General features: G+C 56.6%; 1 protein-coding gene across 1 annotated transcript; it reads left to right on the top strand.

The window, feature by feature from the left end:
- The first annotated feature begins 3,609 nt into the window (after positions 1–3,609).
- On the top strand, positions 3,610–5,097 carry LOC125067882. Its single transcript, XM_047676778.1, has 2 exons — positions 3,610–3,963; positions 5,029–5,097. Exons 1-2 carry the CDS (start codon positions 3,610–3,612, stop codon positions 5,095–5,097), a joined length of 423 nt encoding a protein of 140 aa, XP_047532734.1.
- Positions 5,098–19,552: the final 14,455 nt, after the last annotated feature.

The raw sequence follows: 19,552 nt of genomic DNA, 5'->3' as shown, positions 1-19,552 counted from the left end.
TCTGGAAGGCGTCGTCGAAGCTCTGGCGTCCCGGACGGAGGCCGACGAAGCCCGTAACCTCCGTGCGGATAACAGTCGTATGCGCAGGGAGATTGACTCCCTCAAGGCGGAGCTAAAGGCCCACCGCCGTGAGTACGCGGAGATGCGTACCACGGTGGCAGCGGCGACCGAGGCGGCCAACACCCCGCGAGGCGCTCCTTCGATGGAGGAGCTCAAGGACTTCATCGTCACGTCGATCGGCGCGGCGATGAAGGACCAATTGGCGGGCCTGGAGGAGCGCCTCCCGGCGAGGATGCAGCGACCTCCCTCCGCGGCAGATAAAACGCAGATGTCGCAGGGTCCACCGCCGTCTATCTCGACGGCCCGCCAGGACGGGGGTGTGGGAGCCCCAGCCAAGCCTAGGAAGGCGGCTGCTCTGGCTGCTCAGACCAAGCCCACCGCTTGCCTACCGAGCGCACCGGCACCGGCGACGTCCCAAACACCACCGAACCAGGAGACGTCCTGGTCCACGGTGGTGAAGAAGGGCAGGAAGGGGAGCAAGACCACCTCTTCCGACGCTAAGACGCTGCCGAAAACGCCCCAGCCAGCCAAATCGAAGCTGGCCACCCCTCGCTCGGCTGCAATCGTTCTCACGTTGCAGCCGGAAGCAGTAGGAAAGGGCGTCACCTACGCGCAGGTCCTGGAGAGAGCGGAGCAAAGTGTCAAGCTCCAGGACCTAGGAATCAGCGGTGGGCTGAAGGTGCGACGCACGGCGACCGGAGCCAGGGCTCTCGAGCTGCCGAAAGCCCAAGCGGAGCAGGCCGATAGGTTGGCGGCGAAGCTCCGCACAGTTCTCGACGGGGTCGCTGACGTAGTGCGCCCGGTCAAGAAGGCCGACCTGAAGGTGACGGGGCTCGACGACTCCGTCACCTTGGAGAAACTGGCCGCGGCGATCGCGCACGCCGGTGACTGCTCCTCCGAGGCGGTGAAGTGCGGAGTGATGCAGCGCGGACCCGGCTATATGGGGATGGTCCGCGTCACCTGCCCCCTCACGGCAGCGAAGAAGCTGGCCGCTGCCGGTCGCCTCCTCGTCGGGTGGAGCTCGGCCAAGGTGGCCGTCGTGGAGCAGCGCCCTATGCGCTGCTACAAGTGTATGGGCCTTGGCCATACACGGGCGCTCTGCCCGTCGAAGGCGGAGAGGGGAGGCCTGTGCTACCGCTGTGGCTCGGACGGCCACAAGTCAGCGGAATGCACGGCCAAGATGCGCTGCGCGGTCTGCGCAGAGGCCGGCAAGCCTTCGGGGCACCTGATGGGGGCCAGGGATTGCAACCCCCCCATCACGAAGGGTAAAGCGGTCCAAGGAACCAGGACCGCCCCGCGCGAGGAAAGCCGCCAGGCTACGGAGGAAGCTCAGAAGAATCAAGTATGCCAGCACACCTGAGCTTCCTACAATCGAACGTGAACCACTCCGCCGGAGCGCAGGACCTTCTGCTGCAGTCCATGGCGGAGTGGCAGGTAGACCTGGCGGTGGCCTGCGAGCCCTACTTCGTCCCTCCCCTACCTCACTGGCTGGGGGACTCGGACGACACCGTGGCGGTTCTCACGAGGAGCGGAACGGGCCCCCCCCTCTCACTCATCGAGAGGGGCTCGGGCTACGTAGTGGTGGGGTGGGGGGAGTACGTCGTCGTCGGTACGTACTTCTCCCCTAATCGCAGCCTGGCTGAGTTCGAGACTTACCTCGGCTTAGTCAGAGCTGCGGTGGCCAGGCAGTCGCCGAAACCGATACTGGTTCTCGGCGACTTAAACGCAAAGTCGCGTGCCTGGGGCAACCCCGCCACGAATCCGCGAGGGAGGGCCGTCCAGGTGTGGGCCCTGCTCTCCGACCTGTCCCTTCTAAACAGGGGGCAGGTTCACACCTGCGTGCGACATCAGGGGGGTTCCGTGGTGGACGTTTCGTTCGCCACCCCTGTCGTTGCACGCAGAGTGGTCGACTGGAGAGTGGAGGAGGAGGTGGAGACTCTATCGGATCACCGGTACATCCGATTCGAGATCTCCACCTCTAGCAGGCCGGCGGAACCCCAGAGGGTGCCGACTACGCTGCCGAGGTGGTCTCTCGGCCAGGTCGATCGAGAGCTGGTCAAGGAGGCCGCCATCGTGCAGCGGTGGGGTTCCGCGGGGAGGACGGAGGGCGCCAGCGCAGAGGAGCTGGCGGGCCGCATGCGCAGTTCGCTCAAGGAGGTCTGCGATGCGGCCATGCCTCGGACCCGGCGCAGGGTTCCGCGCCGGCACGTCTATTGGTGGTCGCCCGAAATCGCCAACCTTCGGGCGACGTGCTGCCGGGCGCGGAGGGCCTACGTCCGCTGTCGAAGGCGCAACGGCCTCGACACGGACCTGGAGGGACGGATGCTGGACGCTTATCGCCAGTTGAAAAAAGATCTGCAGCTGGCGATAAGCAAGGCCAAGGAGAAGGCCAGGGAGGAGCTTCTGGCGGGTCTCAATCGAGACCCGTGGGGGCGCCCGTACCGCGGCGTACGCGGAAAGTTCCGCACTCAAGGCGCCCCCGTCACTGAGACGCTGCCGCCGGAACTCCTCCTGCGCCTGGTCGGGGAACTCTTTCCCCATCCAGGCGAGCATGTCCCTCCGCAGATGGCCCCCCGCTCCGTGATCGAAGACGCAGTGGCTCCACCACTGATCACGGAGCGGGAGATGGAGATGGCCCTCGGCCGCTTGAGGGCCAAGAACACGGCGCCGGGTCCGGACGGGGTTCCAGGGCGTGTTCTGTGCGACGCCCTGGAATTCCTGGGTGCAAGGCTTCGGGAGCTGTTCGACGAGTGCCTGTGCAGCGGGCAGTTTCCGAAGCCTTGGAAGGAAGGAAAGTTGGTCCTGTTGCCGAAGGAAGGTCGGCCGATGGATTCCCCTTCGGCATACAGGCCAATAGTGCTGCTGAACGAGACGGGCAAACTCTTCGAGAAGGTCCTCGCAGCCCGTCTCGTTCAGCACCTCGAGGAGGTCGGTCCGGGTCTCTCAGAGGCTCAGTACGGGTTCAGGGCGGGCCGGTCGACGGTCGACGCCCTGGACGCCCTGAAGACTCGGACGACGGAAGCGGTGGCCCGGGGGCAAGTCGTCCTGGCGGTTTCGCTCGACGTGGCGAACGCCTTCAACAGTCTCCCTTTCGAGACGATACGGGAGGCACTCCGATACCATGGGGTGCCGACCTATCTCAGGAGGCTGCTGGAGGCGTACCTCCAGGACAGGGAGGTCCTCTGGGCGGGGGTCGATGGGAGGCTGGTCCGGCGTCGGGTAGGCTGCGGCGTTCCACAGGGGTCGGTTCTCGGCCCAATCCTGTGGAACGTCGGTTTCGACTGGCTCCTGCGAGCTCCCGTCCTTCCCGGGATGGGGGTGTTGTGCTACGCTGACGACACTCTCGTCACGGCGACTGGGCGGGACTTTCGGGAGGCGGCACGCCTCGCCGAGGTCGGAACGGCTCTCACCGTGGACCGTATGGGAATGCTGGGCTTGAGGGTCTCCATATCCAAAACGGAGGCCCTCCTGTTCCACGGTCCACGGCAAGGACCCCCACGAGGGGCGAGTATCACCGTCCGGGGGACGGTGATCAAGGTGCAGGCCCAGATGAAGTATCTGGGCCTCATCCTGGACGGTCGATGGAGCTTCGGGCAGCATTTTGTCCATCTCGGCCCGAGGCTCATCAACGCCGCCGCCGCTCTCGGCCGCCTCCTTCCGAATGTGGGGGGGCCGGGATCGCTATGCCGGCGTCTATATTCCGGTGTAGTGAGGTCGATGGCGCTGTACGGTGCCCCGATCTGGGTCGACGCCCTCACCGCTGACAACCGGGCCCTGCTGCGTAAGCCGCAGAGGGTCATAGCGGTGAGAGGCATCAGAGGGTACCGTACGGTGTCGTGGGCTGCGGCGACACTTCTCGCGGGCGATCCGCCCTGGGAGCTCCAGGCGGAGGTGCTCGCGGAAGTGTACCGGTTCCGGGTCGAGGCGAGGAACCGCGGCGACCGTCCAGGGTCGGCGGAGGTCGGGCGGATCAGGGCTCTAGCCCAGCGAGCCCTGATCGCCCGATGGCAGGAGGATCTGGGGTCACCCACGGCGGGCCTGGCGACAGTGGAGGCGATCCGGCCCCACTTGAGTCGCTGGGTCGAGAGGAAGAAGGGCACACTCACCTTCAGGATGACGCAGGTACTTACCGGGCACGGATGCTTCGGTAAGTACCTGCACGGGATAGCGCGGCGGGAGGTGTCACCCTCCTGCCACGAGTGTGGTGCGCCAGTCGACACGGCGCACCACACCCTGAGTGAGTGTGCTGCGTGGGGGCCCCAGAGGCACACCCTTGCGGCGACTATGGGCGGAGACCTCTCGCTGCCGAGCATCGTCAACGAAATGCTCGGTAGTGAGACGTGTTGGTCGGAGATGCGCTCCTTCTGCGAAAGCGTGATGTCGCAGAAGGAAGCCGCGGAGCGGGAGCGGGAAGAGGATGCCGCTGCAGACCCGCTCCGCCGAAGACGACCGGGGAGGAGGAAGAAGCGCTACGCGCACCTTCTCCCCCCGCCTCAATAGGCGTCGCAGGGACTAGGGGGGGTCTCAGTACCCCGAGAACCCCCTCTAGGTGTTGGAGGCCCGCATAGGCGGGCCGACCGTCAGGGCGTCACGGTAGCATGCGCAAGCGATCCCGTGGCGCCCGCCGAAAGACGGAGAGGGTACCGCTGGTTTTTTAGTGGGTAAACCCGGCGTACCTGGGCGCACTCGGCGTCCAGGGCTCCGGGGAGTCCCACACACCCCCCCACCTTCCATCACGTGGGGGAAGCGCGTAATGCGTTTTTCCAGCGAGAAAAAAAAAAAAAAAAAAAAAAAAAAAAAAAGGTTAGGTTAGGTTAGGTTAGGTTAGGTTAGGTTAGGTTAGGTTAGGTTAGGTTAGGTTAGGTTAGGTTGGGGTACATGTCAGTCGCCTCCTCGTGGCGTACCCTGGGCAACGGGGCCGGCTCGAGTTTACTCGCCGGCCACGGCTAAGACTGACGCGGCGGTTAGGCCACGGGTCGCCCCCGGTCCTTCTCTGATCACCAGAGTGGACTGTGTGCGCGGCCTCGTGGCAAATGAGGGTGTTGTATATTTGTAAATATCTAGTCGTAGTTGTTATACATATTTCATTTTTATTTTGTTATTTGTTAATTAGGTGTATATAAATTTGTAAATTTTGTTTTGTTGTTTTTGAGGAAGAAAACCTCGATAAAAAATCACCCCGAATCCCAAGTGGCCTCGCAGCGCGATGGGATGCATGGCCGAAGGGTATTTCGGTCCCGACTGCGTTTCCTTTCCCACCCTTCCACATCCTTATTCCTTCCTCCTCCTATCCTTCCTTCTTCCTGCCGGCAGCCCCGGCAAAATTTTTAAAAATGAATGCAGCTCAAAGTAAAACTACCCCAGGAGGGTGCCAATCCCTCTCCGATCCGCTTCACGGATCGGGCTGTCCCACTTCGAATTCTGGGGGGGACAAAGATGCATTATCGATTTTTCCCGACGACCATACCGCGAGCATAACGGACACAGACACGATGACAGGACAAGTTGACATGGTGGTGGAAGTGGGCGCCCCGATGGCGCACACCAAAACCAACGACCCAGGCGCACCCAAGGTACCCGTCGTCCGGCTAGAACGACTCTCTCTCGAGTCGGTCTCGTCGGTCGGCAACGAAAGAAGAAAAGGAGAGAAGCGGCCCCACAGAGAAGACACCCTCTCGGACTCCGATAGCGACGCCACAATACAGCGTAGCGACTCGGAGTCCTCTATTAGCAGGTGGTTAAAGCCTGCTAACAAAAGGGGGCGTGGAAGACCATCTACCCACGGAAGATACGTCGGACTGGGCAAGTCAATGGAGGAGCTGAGCACCCTGTCCCAGAAGGAGGAGAGACGGGAAACCGAAGACGCGCTGGCCGCTTATAATGAAGCGGCCAAGGTGGCCATGGAGGAGAGGGTGGCCCGTAACAGGAGGCGTCAACCGGACGTGTCCACTGACGAGGCGGCGAAGACGTCAGCTGCTCTGGACGCAGCCGTCCAAGAAGCGTTGGACGTGGTGCTGCAAGTTGCCGATAAATCCGGCAACCTAAAGGGCACGTTCGTCAGGGCTCTAAAGGCTGCCGCGAATTCCATCAAAGGCGCGGTAGCGGACCTCAGAGCCCTGACCATCACGGAGGAAGTTGCGCGATTGGAAGCAGCCAACGCGCAGCTATCTGGTCAGCTGGCCGAGCTGCGCCGGGAAGTGGCACTGATGCGCACGCAGCCGGCGAAGATGGATGACGCTAACATCCAGCGTGTCATGGAGGAGGCGCTGCGCTCCAACCGGGAGCAGTTTAGCACAATGCTGAATGCCCGGATGGAGGGCATCGAGCGCCGGCTCCTTCCGGAGCCCCGGCTGCGACCTCCGCTGGCCGCCGACCGACAATCAGCCCAGACCGCAGTCGCAACATCGAGGGTGACGACACCATCCGAGTCGCCCGCCGATGCTGTCACGAAAAAGATGAAGAAGAAGAAGGCAAAACGGCCGAACATGGCTGCACAAGAAGCTGCAGCAACAACAGCGACAGCAAAGGAGAAAACTGCCCCTCCATCTGCAGAACCAGGCAGTTCGTCGCTATCGTGGGCCGCCGTTGCTCAAAAACAACCGAGCAAGGCGGCCAAGAAGAACAAGACGAAGACCACGAAATCGGATTCGAGTCATGTGAAGAGGAAGGCCCCTAAAGGGAAACTTCGCCCTCCTCGCACCGCGGTGATCACCATCACCCTGAAGCCTGGTGCTGAGGAGAAAGGATTGAAGTACGAAACTGTCCTGAAGCAAGCGAAGAGCCGCATCAAGCTGAGCGAGGTCGGCTTGACTGCGGTGCGCTTCAGGACAACGGCCACTGGAGCGCGGATGCTAGAAATCCCGCCGGGCACCGTCGACGCGGAGAAGTCGGCGGACGCCCTTGCGGCGAAGCTCCGCGACGTCCTGAGTCCGGACGAGGTCCAGATCCATCGACCGACGAAATGCGTCGAGATCAGGGTCGTGGATCTGGACGACTCAGTGACGGCGGAGGAGGTGGTGGCAGCGGTCGCCAAAGATGGAGGTTGCTCCGAGGGCGCTATCAGGCCGGGCGTGGTCGTCCGGAGCGCCAACGGCTGCAGGTCGCTGTGGCTCAGCTGCCCAGTCGCGGCGGCCAAGAAGGTTCTTGTGGCCGGCAGAGTCAGAGTGGGGTGGATCTCGGCGCGGGTGTTATTGCTCGAGCCGAGGCCACTCCGCTGTTACAGGTGTCAAGAGGGAGGGCACATGGGGGCCGCTTGTGACAGGGGTGTGGACCGCAGCCGTTTGTGCTTCCGCTGCGGCCAACCCGACCACAAGGCCCGCGAATGCACCGCCGCTGAAGCGAACTGCATCCTGTGCTCAGCGGCCGGTAAACCGGCGACGCACGCCTTGGGCAGTAAGGCGTGCCAGGGCAGCAGAGCTCGCCCTGTCAAAAGAACGGGAGGTGCGGTGACGAAAGGGCCCGTCACCGTGTCCCTACGGACTGAGGAGCCCATGGAGACCGCACACTAATGGCCCTGCGTTGTCTCCAGGCCAACTTGAACCACTCCGCCCGAGCCCAGGACCTTCTAGTCCAGAGCATGGCGGAGTGGCAAATCGGAGTGGCAGTGGTGGCGGAACCCTACGTCGTTCATTTACGGGACGACTGGGTATCCGACCACGAGGGAGTAATTTCCATCGTTGCTCCCGCTATCGCCGGTTCCCCTGCGATCGACTGGGTCGCTAGAGGCAGAGGGTGCGTGGCCGCAATTGTGCACGGTAACGCGTTCGTAGGAGTCTACGCCTCTCCGAACCGGAGTCTCGCCGAGTTCGAACAACTTCTCGTTGAGGTCGGGGCTTTGGTCGGGCAGGTTTCACCGAGACCGGTGATAGTCGCGGGGGACTTCAATGCCAAATCCACGGCTTGGGGCTCTCCTGCGACCGATGCCCGAGGAGAGGTGCTAGAGGAGTGGGCCGTGTCACTGGGGCTCGCGACGATCAACAGTGGATCAGAGAGCACGTGCGTGCGGCAGCGGGGCGAGTCGATCGTGGACTTAACGTTCGCGTCCATCGCCCTAGCCCGCCGTGTTCGGGATTGGAGGGTGGAGACGGGGGTGGAGACTCTGTCGGATCATAGATATATCCGATTCGATGTCTCCGCGGTTCCCGTCGTCCAGCCCGCTGTTGAGCGGTCAGAAGGTCCGCGGTGGAGTCTGGGCCGCCTCGACAGCCAGTTGGCAAAGGAGGCGGCCATCGTGGAGGCCTGGTGTGCCGGTTCCGATCCGGTCGTCCAGGTCGACCGAGAGGCTGACCGACTCGGTGCCGCCCTGTTCCGCATTTGCGATGTGGCGATGCCGAGGGTGCAGTCTCAGACTCCACGTCGTCGTGTGTACTGGTGGCGCCCGGAACTGCGGACGCTGCGGAGAGCGTGTGTTGCGGCCCGTCGCCAATACGCCAGGTCCAGGAGGAGACGGATACGCGATCACAACCTGGAGGAGGCTCTTTACACCTCCTACAGGGAGGCTTGCGTATCACTCCGGAAGGCGATCGCGCAGGCGAAGGAAGCGGCGTGGGTAGAGTGGCTCGCCTCACTCGATGCAGATCCGTGGGGGAGACCGTATCGGGTCGTGAGACAGAAGCTCCGACCCTGGACACCCCCACTCACCACCACCATCCAGCCGCAGCTTCTGGGACGAATCACGGAGGAGCTCTTCCCGCGGCGAGGAGCGTTCGTCCCACCGGCGATGGAACCGGAATACGTCGGAGAGATGGCGGGCCAAGCGTCCCCGGTTACCGAGGCGGAGTTGTGCGCGGCTGTCCTGAAGCTCCGTTCGAAAAGGACAGCCCCCGGGCCTGACGGGATACCGGGACGCGCGTTGACGATCGCGCTGGAACAGTTGGGCGACGGCACGTGCCGGCTGTTTTCCGCCTGCCTGGCACAGGGTAGGTTTCCGAACCGGTGGAAAACGGGAAGGCTCGTACTCATCCGCAAGGAGGGACGAGCCCCCGATCAGCCGTCGGCCTACCGACCCATCGTGCTGCTCGACGAGGCGGGCAAGCTCTTCGAGCGTATAATCGCAGCTCGTCTGGTCGGCAGCATGGTGCCGGGCCTGAGCGATTCACAGTTCGGCTTCCGCCGGGGCCGCTCCACGTTGGACGCAGTCGCCAGGCTGAGGGAGCTCGCAGAGGAGGAGGTCTCTCGGGGTGGGGTGTTGCTGGCAGTATCGTTGGATATTTCCAACGCCTTCAACACTCTGCCCTGGGAAGTGGTGCTTGAAGCTCTTAGGTACCACAACGTTCCGGTCTACCTGCAGCGAACCGTCGCCGATTACTTCTCCGGCAGGGCGGTGGCGTTCCCGACGATGGATGGTATCAGCAGGAGGGCAATGACATGCGGTGTTCCACAGGGCTCGGTTTTGGGGCCGTTACTGTGGAACATCGGCTACGACTGGGTGCTGCGCGGGGCCACGTTGCGGGGGGTCAGTGTGACCTGCTACGCTGACGACACCCTCGTGTCGGCCCGCGGCAGAACCCCTCGTGAGGCGGCATATCTCGCCACGGCGGGAGTGGCACATGCGGTCCACCGCATTCGTGCTCTGGGCCTCGAGGTGGCCTTGCACAAGTCTGAGGCCCTAATCTTCCATGGACCTCGGAACGCGCCACCTCAAGGGTTGACGATAACTGTCGGCGGAACTTCCATCACCATCGGGTCGACGATGAAGTACCTGGGACTCGTCCTCGATGGCAGGTGGAGGTTCGAGGAGCATTTCCGGCGCTTGGCCCCAAGACTGGTGGCTGCAGCCGGAGCGTTGGGGCGCATCTTACCCAACGTCGGAGGACCGGGGAGTTCCTGCAGACGACTCTACACCGGCGTGGTGCGTTCGATGGCACTATACGGCGCGCCGATATGGGCGGACGCTCTGAGCGCTCGCAACGTCACCGCGCTGCGACGTCCGCAGCGGGCGATGACGCTCAGGGCGGCTCGGGCGTACCGGACGGTGTCATACACCGCGGCCGGCTTGCTGTCCGGAAGCCCGCCATGGGACCTCGAGGCCGAGATCAACTCGAGCGTCTACTGGCGAGCCAAGGCTGCAAGAGCAGGAGGAACTCGACCCCATCCGGGCGAGATACAACGGTGGAGAGATGAGGCAAAACACCGCCTAATGGAGAAGTGGGAGGATCGGCTACGATTTCCGGATGCCGGTGGGGAACTCGTGGCGGCGATTCGCCCGGTCTTGAGAGAGTGGGTCGATCGCAAACACGGCCCACTGACGTACCACCTGACGCAGCTCATAACCGGTCACGGCTGCTTCGCCAAATACCTGTGCGAAGTGGTCGGGAGAGAGCCGTCGGTGGTATGTCTTCATTGCGACGACGGAGCCGTGGACACGGCCGAGCATACGCGCGCAGAGTGCCCAGCCTGGGCGGAGCCTCGCGCAGCCCTGTCCACGGCCATTGGATTGGACATATCGCTTCCGGCCATTATTCGAAAGGTGGTCGCGAGCGAAGAGGCGTGGGCGGCATTACGGGTCTTCAGTGAGGCCGTAATGTCCGCGAAGGAAGAGGCGGAGCGACAGCGGGAGGACGATCCCGATTCGCTTCCAATACGTCGACGGAGACCTGGTCGACGGCGCCGTGACCACCTAGGCCGGATGCAGTAACCGGACGTGACATACAGTGTGAACGGCGGCGGAACTTTACATCCGTCGCCGCCTAGCCTCCAGCGGCGGACTCGGGGGGAGTCCGTCGCGGTTCTTATGGAGGCGGAGACGGAAGGTGCGCCGAAACACCCTGGCGTGCCTTTCGTGGCGAGTCGCCCCTTTACAGCGACGGCCGCTGGCAGGGCCGCGGTGGTGAGCCACGTGCGTTCCCGTAGCCCTGTCGCCTTGCGGAGAGGCGGAAATTCTAGGAGGTTTTAGTGGGTAGGACGGGGCCTTCTGCCCCGGGAGTCCCACATATCCGTCCCGGTCAACACCCCTTTCGGCCGGGCGGAATGCGTCAATGCATTTCCTCCTAGTAAAACTAAAAAAAAAAAAAAAAAAACGGTTAGGTTAGGTTAGGTTAGGTTAGGTTAGGTTAGGTTAGGTTAGGTTAGGTTAGGTTAGGTTAGGTTAGGTTAGGTTAGGTTAGGTTAGGTTAGGTTAGGTTAGGTTAGGTTAGGTTAGGTTAGGTTAGGTTAGGTTAGGTTAGGTTAGGTTAGGTTAGGTTAGGTTAGGTTAGGTTAGGTTAGGTTAGGTTAGGTTAGGTTAGGTTAGGTTAGGTTAGGTTAGGTTAGGTTAGGTTAGGTTAGGTTAGGTTAGGTTAGGTTAGGTTAGGTTAGGTTAGGTTAGGTTAGGTTAGGTTAGGTTAGGTTAGGTTAGGTTAGGTTAGGTTAGGTTAGGTTAGGTTAGGTTAGGTTAGGTTAGGTTAGGTTAGGTTAGGTTAGGTTAGGTTAGGTTAGGTTAGGTTAGGTTAGGTTAGGTTAGGTTAGGTTAGGTTAGGTTAGGTTAGGTTAGGTTAGGTTAGGTTAGGTTAGGTTAGGTTAGGTTAGGTTAGGTTAGGTTAGGTTAGGTTAGGTTAGGTTAGGTTAGGTTAGGTTAGGTTAGGTTAGGTTAGGTTAGGTTAGGTTAGGTTAGGTTAGGTTAGGTTAGGTTAGGTTAGGTTAGGTTAGGTTAGGTTAGGTTAGGTTAGGTTAGGTTAGGTTAGGTTAGGTTAGGTTAGGTTAGGTTAGGTTAGGTTAGGTTAGGTTAGGTTAGGTTAGGTTAGGTTAGGTTAGGTTAGGTTAGGTTAGGTTAGGTTAGGTTAGGTTAGGTTAGGTTAGGTTAGGTTAGGTTGGGGTACATGTCAGTCACCTCCTCGTGGTGTACCCTGGGCAACGGGGCCGGCTTGAGCTTGCTCGTCGGCCACGGCTAAGACTGGCGGGAGGGATGCCGCGGGGCTGCTCCTGGTACGTCCCTGATCGGCGTCAGGGCGGACCATGTGAGTGGCCTCGTTGGCTAGGAGGGAGCGGGAGGGCTCGCTACTCGAGCCTCCCAGGTGTTTTACACCGGTGGTCAGCGGCGGAGCCTACCATCTTATCCGCCGCAGGGCGTCAGCTTCGTTGACGCCCAGCCTCCAGTGGCGAACTCGGGGGAGTTCGCTACATTCTTACGTGGAGGATGAGGGGGAAGGCGCGCACTAGGCGCGCTTTCCATGAATATTCAGCCGCCTTACGGCGGCTGCCGCTGGTGGGGTCGCGGTTGCATGCCCTTGGCGATCCCGTGACCTCACCACTCGGCGGCATGGTGGAAACCCGAGGATGGTTTTAGTGGGTAGGACAGGGCATTAGCACTAGCGTGCCCTGGCACGGGGCATTAGTTCCCGGTTGAGTCCCACATACCCGTCCCGGTCCCCCGACCGGGCGGCATGCGTAAATGCATTTCCTCCTCGTTAAACAAAAAAAAAAAAAAAAAAAAAGGTTAGGTTAGGTTAGGTTAGGTTAGGTTAGGTTAGGTTAGGTTAGGTTAGGTTAGGTTAGGTTAGGTTAGGTTAGGTTAGGTTAGGTTAGGTTAGGTTAGGTTAGGTTAGGTTAGGTTAGGTTAGGTTAGGTTAGGTTAGGTTAGGTTAGGTTAGGTTAGGTTAGGTTAGGTTAGGTTAGGTTAGGTTAGGTTAGGTTAGGTTAGGTTAGGTTAGGTTAGGTTAGGTTAGGTTAGGTTAGGTTAGGTTAGGTTAGGTTAGGTTAGGTTAGGTTAGGTTAGGTTAGGTTAGGTTAGGTTAGGTTAGGTTAGGTTAGGTTAGGTTAGGTTAGGTTAGGTTAGGTTAGGTTAGGTTAGGTTGGGGTACATGTCAGTCACCTCCTCGTGGTGTACCCTGGGCAACGGGGCCGGCTTGAGCTTGCTCGTCGGCCACGGCTAAGACTGGCGGGAGGGATGCCGCGGGGCTGCTCCTGGTACGTCCCTGATCGGCGTCAGGGCGGACCATGTGAGTGGCCTCGTTGGCTAGGAGGGAGTGGGAGGGCTCGCTACTCGAGCCTCCCAGGTGTTTTACACCGGCGGTCAGCGGCGGAGCCTACCATCTTATCCGCCGCAGGGCGTCAGCTTCGTTGACGCCCAGCCTCCAGTGGCGGACTCGGGGGAGTTCGCCACATTCCCGCGTGGAGGATGAGGGGGAAGGCGCGCACTAGGCGCGCTTTCCATGAATATTCAGCCGCCTTACGGCGGCTGCCGCTGGTGGGGTCGCGGTTGCATGCCCTTGGCGATCCCGTGGCCTCACCACTCGGCGGCATGGTGGAAACCCGAGGATGGTTTTAGTGGGTAGGACAGGGCATTAGCACTAGCGTGCCCTGGCACGGGGCATTAGTTCCCGGTTGAGTCCCACATACCCGTCCCGGTCCCCCGACCGGGCGGCATGCGTAAATGCATTTCCTCCTCGTTAAACAAAAAAAAAAAAAAAAGGTTAGGTTAGGTTAGGTTAGGTTAGGTTAGGTTAGGTTAGGTTAGGTTAGGTTAGGTTAGGTTAGGTTAGGTTAGGTTAGGTTAGGTTAGGTTAGGTTAGGTTAGGTTAGGTTAGGTTAGGTTAGGTTAGGTTAGGTTAGGTTAGGTTAGGTTAGGTTAGGTTAGGTTAGGTTAGGTTAGGTTAGGTTAGGTTAGGTTAGGTTAGGTTAGGTTAGGTTAGGTTAGGTTAGGTTAGGTTAGGTTAGGTTAGGTTAGGTTAGGTTAGGTTAGGTTAGGTTAGGTTAGGTTAGGTTAGGTTAGGTTAGGTTAGGTTAGGTTAGGTTAGGTTAGGTTAGGTTAGGTTAGGTTAGGTTAGGTTAGGTTAGGTTAGGTTAGGTTAGGTTAGGTTAGGTTAGGTTAGGTTAGGTTAGGTTAGGTGAGGTTAGGTTAGGTTAGGTTAGGTTAGGTTAGGTTAGGTTAGGTTAGGTTAGGTTAGGTTAGGTTAGGTTAGGTTAGGTTAGGTTAGGTTAGGTTAGGTTAGGTTAGGTTAGGTTAGGTTAGGTTAGGTTAGGTTAGGTTAGGTTAGGTTAGGTTAGGTTAGGTTAGGTTAGGTTAGGTTAGGTTAGGTTAGGTTAGGTTAGGTTAGGTTAGGTTAGGTTAGGTTAGGTTAGGTTAGGTTAGGTTAGGTTAGGTTAGGTTAGGTTAGGTTAGGTTAGGTTAGGTTAGGTTAGGTTAGGTTAGGTTAGGTTAGGTTAGGTTAGGTTAGGTTAGGTTAGGTTAGGTAGGTTAGGTTAGGTTAGGTTAGGTTAGGTTAGGTTAGGTTAGGTTAGGTTAGGTTAGGTTAGGTTAGGTTAGGTTAGGTTAGGTTAGGTTAGGTTAGGTTAGGTTAGGTTAGGTTAGTTAGGTTAGGTTAGGTTAGGTTAGGTTAGGTTAGGTTAGGTTAGGTTAGGTTAGGTTAGGTTAGGTTAGGTTAGGTTAGGTTAGGTTAGGTTAGGTTAGGTTAGGTTAGGTTAGGTTAGGTTAGGTTAGGTTAGGTTAGGTTAGGTTAGGTTAGGTTAGGTTAGGTTAGGTTAGGTTAGGTTAGGTTAGGTTAGGTTAGGTTAGGTTAGGTTAGGTTAGGTTAGGTTAGGTTAGGTTAGGTTAGGTTAGGTTAGGTTAGGTTAGGTTAGGTTAGGTTAGGTTAGGTTAGGTTAGGTTAGGTTAGGTTAGGTTAGGTTAGGTTAGGTTAGGTTAGGTTAGGTTAGGTTAGGTTAGGTTAGGTTAGGTTAGGTTAGGTTAGGTTAGGTTAGGTTAGGTTAGGTTAGGTTAGGTTAGGTTAGGTTAGGTTAGGTTAGGTTAGGTTAGGTTAGGTTAGGTTAGGTTAGGTTAGGTTAGGTTAGGTTAGGTTAGGTTAGGTTAGGTTAGGTTAGGTTAGGTTAGGTTAGGTTAGGTTAGGTTAGGTTAGGTTAGGTTAGGTTAGGTTAGGTTAGGTTAGGTTAGGTTAGGTTAGGTTAGGTTAGGTTAGGTTAGGTTAGGTTAGGTTAGGTTAGGTTAGGTTAGGTTAGGTTAGGTTAGGTTAGGTTAGGTTAGGATAGGTTAGGTTAGGTTAGGTTAGGTTAGGTTAGGTTAGGTTAGGTTAGGTTAGGTTAGGTTAGGTTAGGTTAGGTTAGGTTAGGTTAGGTTAGGTTAGGTTAGGTTAGGTTAGGTTAGGTTAGGTTAGGTTAGGTTAGGTTAGGTTAGGTTAGGTTAGGTTAGGTTAGGTTAGGTTAGGTTAGGTTAGGTTAGGTTAGGTTAGGTTAGGTTAGGTTAGGTTAGGTTAGGTTAGGTTAGGTTAGGTTAGGTTAGGTTAGGTTGGGGTACATGTCAGTCACCTCCTCGTGGTGTACCCTGGGCAACGGGGCCGGCTTGAGCTTGCTCGTCGGCCACGGCTAAGACTGGCGGGAGGGATGTCGCGGGGCTGCTCCTGGTACGTCCCTGATAGGCGTCAGGGCGGACCATGTGAGTGGCCTCGTTGGCTAGGAGGGAGTGGGAGGGCTCGCTACTCGAGCCTCCCAGGTGTTTTACACCGGCGGTCAGCGGCGGAGCCTACCATCTTATCCGCCGCAGGGCGTCAGCTTCTTTGACGCCCAGCCTCCAGTGGCGGACTCGGGGGAGTTCGCCACATTCCTGCGTGGAGGATGAGGGGGAAGGCGCGCACTAGGCGCGCTTTCCATGAATATTCAGCTGCCTTACGGCGGCTGCCGCTGGTGGGGTCGCGGTTGCATGCCCTTGGCGATCCCGTGGCCTCACCACTCGGCGGCATGGTGGAAACCCGAGGATGGTTTTAGTGGGTAGGACAGGGCATTAGCACTAGCGTGCCCTGGCACGGGGCATTAGTTCCCGGTCGAGTCCCACATACCCGTCCCGGTCCCCCGACCGGGCGGCATGCGTAAATGCATTTCCTCCTCGTTAAACAAAAAAAAAAAAAAAAAAAGGTTAGGTTAGGTTAGGTTAGGTTAGGTTAGGTTAGGTTAGGTTAGGTTAGGTTAGGTTAGGTTAGGTTAGGTTAGGTTAGGTTAGGTTAGGTTAGGTTAGGTTAGGTTAGGTTAGGTTAGGTTAGGTTAGGTTAGGTTAGGTTAGGTTAGGTTAGGTTAGGTTAGGTTAGGTTAGGTTAGGTTAGGTTAGGTTAGGTTAGGTTAGGTTAGGTTAGGTTAGGTTAGGTTAGGTTAGGTTAGGTTAGGTTAGGTTAGGTTAGGTTAGGTTAGGTTAGGTTAGGTTAGGTTAGGTTAGGTTAGGTTAGGTTAGGTTAGGTTAGGTTAGGTTAGGTTAGGTTAGGTTAGGTTAGGTTAGGTTAGGTTAGGTTAGGTTAGGTTAGGTTAGGTTAGGTTAGGTTAGGTTAGGTTAGGTTAGGTTAGGTTAGGTTAGGTTAGGTTAGGTTAGGTTAGGTTAGGTTAGGTTAGGTTAGGTTAGGTTAGGTTAGGTTAGGTTAGGTTAGGTTAGGTTAGGTTAGGTTAGGTTAGGTTAGGTTAGGTTAGGTTAGGTTAGGTTAGTTAGGTTAGGTTAGGTTAGGTTAGGTTAGGTTAGGTTAGGTTAGGTTAGGTTAGGTTAGGTTAGGTTAGGTTAGGTTAGGTTAGGTTAGGTTAGGTTAGGTTAGGTTAGGTTAGGTTAGGTTAGGTTAGGTTAGGTTAGGTTAGGTTAGGTTAGGTTAGGTTAGGTTAGGTTAGGTTAGGTTAGGTTAGGTTAGGTTAGGTTAGGTTAGGTTAGGTTAGGTTAGGTTAGGTTAGGTTAGGTTAGGTTAGGTTAGGTTAGGTTAGGTTAGGTTAGGTTAGGTTAGGTTAGGTTAGGTTAGGTTAGGTTAGGTTAGGTTAGGTTAGGTTAGGTTAGGTTAGGTTAGGTTAGGTTAGGTTAGGTTAGGTTAGGTTAGGTTAGGTTAGGTTAGGTTAGGTTAGGTTAGGTTAGGTTAGGTTAGGTTAGGTTAGGTTAGGTTAGGTTAGGTTAGGTTAGGTTAGGTTAGGTTAGGTTAGGTTAGGTTAGGTTAGGTTAGGTTAGGTTAGGTTAGGTTAGGTTAGGTTAGGTTAGGTTAGGTTAGGTTAGGTTAGGTTAGGTTAGGTTAGGTTAGGTTAGGTTAGGTTAGGTTAGGTTAGGTTAGGTTAGGTTAGGTTAGGTTAGGTTAGGTTAGGTTAGGTTAGGTTAGGTTAGGTTAGGTTAGGTTAGGTTAGGTTAGGTTAGGTTAGGTTAGGTTAGGTTAGGTTAGGTTAGGTTAGGTTAGGTTAGGTTAGGTTAGGTTAGGTTGGGGTACATGTCAGTCACCTCCTCGTGGTGTACCCTGGGCAACGGGGCCGGCTTGAGCTTGCTCGTCGGCCACGGCTAAGACTGGCGGGAGGGATGCCGCGGGGCTGCTCCTGGTACGTCCCTGATCGGCGTCAGGGCGGACCATGTGAGTGGCCTCGTTGGCTAGGAGGGAGTGGGAGGGCTCGCTACTCGAGCCTCCCAGGTGTTTTACACCGGCGGTTTGCGGCGGAGCCTACCATCTTATCCGCCGCAGGGCGTCAGCTTCGTTGACGCCCAGCCTCCAGTGGCGGACTCGGGGGAGTTCGCCACATTCCCGCGTGGAGGATGAGGAGGAAGGCGCGCACTAGGCGCGCTTTCCATGTATATTCAGCCGTCTTACGGCGGCTGCCGCTGGTGGGGTCGCGGTTGCATGCCCTTGGCGATCCCGTGGCCTCACCACTCGGCGGCATGGTGGAAACCCGAGGATGGTTTTAGTGGGTAGGACAGGGCATTAGCACTAGCGTGCCCTGGCACGGGGCATTAGTTCCCGGTTGAGTCCCACATACCCGTCCCGGTCCCCCGACCGGGCGGCATGCGTAAATGCATTTCCTCCTCGTTAAACAAAAAAAAAAAAAAAAAAAGGTTAGGTTAGGTTAGGTTAGGTTAGGTTAGGTTAGGTTAGGTTAGGTTAGGTTAGGTTAGGTTAGGTTAGGTTAGGTTAGGTTAGGTTAGGTTAGGTTAGGTTAGGTTAGGTTAGGTTAGGTTAGGTTAGGTTAGGTTAGGTTAGGTTAGGTTAGGTTAGGTTAGGTTAGGTTAGGTTAGGTTAGGTTAGGTTAGGTTAGGTTAGGTTAGGTTAGGTTAGGTTAGGTTAGGTTAGGTTAGGTTAGGTTAGGTTAGGTTAGGTTAGGTTAGGTTAGGTTAGGTTAGGTTAGGTTAGGTTAGGTTAGGTTAGGTTAGGTTAGGTTAGGTTAGGTTAGGTTAGGTTAGGTTAGGTTAGGTTAGGTTAGGTTAGGTTAGGTTAGGTTAGGTTAGGTTAGGTTAGGTTAGGTTAGGTTAGGTTAGGTTAGGTTAGGTTAGGTTAGGTTAGGTTAGGTTAGGTTAGGTTAGGTTGGGGTACATGTCAGTCACCTCCTCGTGGTGTACCCTGGGCAACGGGGCCGGCTTGAGCTTGCTCGTCGGCCACGGCTAAGACTGGCGGGAGGGATGCCGCGGGGCTGCTCCTGGTACGTCCCTGATCGGCGTCAGGGCGGACCATGTGAGTGGCCTCGTTGGCTAGGAGGGAGTGGGAGGGCTCGCTACTCGAGCCTCCCAGGTGTTTTACACCGGCGGTTTGCGGCGGAGCCTACCATCTTATCCGCCGCAGGGCGTCAGCTTCGTTGACGCCCAGCCTCCAGTGGCGGACTCGGGGGAGTTCGCCACATTCCCGCGTGGAGGATGAGGAGGAAGGCGCGCACTAGGCGCGCTTTCCATGTATATTCAGCCGCCTTACGGCGGCTGCCGCTGGTGGGGTCGCGGTTGCATGCCCTTGGCGATCCCGTGGCCTCACCACTCGGCGGCATGGTGGAAACCCGAGGATGGTTTTAGTGGGTAGGACAGGGCATTAGCACTAGCGTGCCCTGGCACGGGGCATTAGTTCCCGGTTGAGTCCCACATACCCGTCCCGGTCCCCCGACCGGGCGGCATGCGTAAATGCATTTCCTCCTCGTTAAACAAAAAAAAAAAAAAAAAAAGGTTAGGTTAGGTTAGGTTAGGTTAGGTTAGGTTAGGTTAGGTTAGGTTAGGTTAGGTTAGGTTAGGTTAGGTTAGGTTAGGTTAGGTTAGGTTAGGTTAGGTTAGGTTAGGTTAGGTTAGGTTAGGTTAGGTTAGGTTAGGTTAGGTTAGGTTAGGTTAGGTTAGGTTAGGTTAGGTTAGGTTAGGTTAGGTTAGGTTAGGTTAGGTTAGGTTAGGTTAGGTTAGGTTAGGTTAGGTTAGGTTAGGTTAGGTTAGGTTAGGTTAGGTTAGGTTAGGTTAGGTTAGGTTAGGTTAGGTTAGGTTAGGTTAGGTTAGGTTAGGTTAGGTTAGGTTAGGTTAGGTTAGGTTAGGTTAGGTTAGGTTAGGTTAGGTTAGGTTAGGTTAGGTTAGGTTAGGTTAGGTTAGGTTAGGTTAGGTTAGGTTAGGTTAGGTTAGGTTAGGTTAGGTTAGGTTAGGTTAGGTTAGGTTAGGTTAGGTTAGGTTAGGTTAGGTTAGGTTAGGTTAGGTTAGGTTAGGTTAGGTTAGGTTAGGTTAGGTTAGGTTAGGTTAGGTTAGGTTAGGTTAGGTTAGGTTAGGTTAGGTTAGGTTAGGTTAGGTTAGGTTAGGTTAGGTTAGGTTAGGTTAGGTTAGGTTAGGTTAGGTTAGGTTAGGTTAGGTTAGGTTAGG

This window comes from Vanessa atalanta, chromosome 12 (assembly GCF_905147765.1).
Source record: "Vanessa atalanta chromosome 12, ilVanAtal1.2, whole genome shotgun sequence".
Lineage (NCBI taxonomy): Eukaryota > Metazoa > Arthropoda > Insecta > Lepidoptera > Nymphalidae > Vanessa > Vanessa atalanta.
This window is presented reverse-complemented; position numbering and strand designations above follow the sequence as displayed.

What these genes read in the sequence shown, in the direction of transcription:
- LOC125067882 (XM_047676778.1), top strand. Translation starts at nt 3,610, where the DNA reads ATGAAGTATCTGGGCCTCATCCTGGACGGTCGATGGAGCTTCGGGCAG. An exon ending in AGGCGGAGGTGCTCGCGGAA is followed by an intron (nt 3,964 to 5,028) that starts GTGTACCGGTTC and finishes CGCGGCGGTTAG; the next exon opens with GCCACGGGTCGCCCCCGGTC.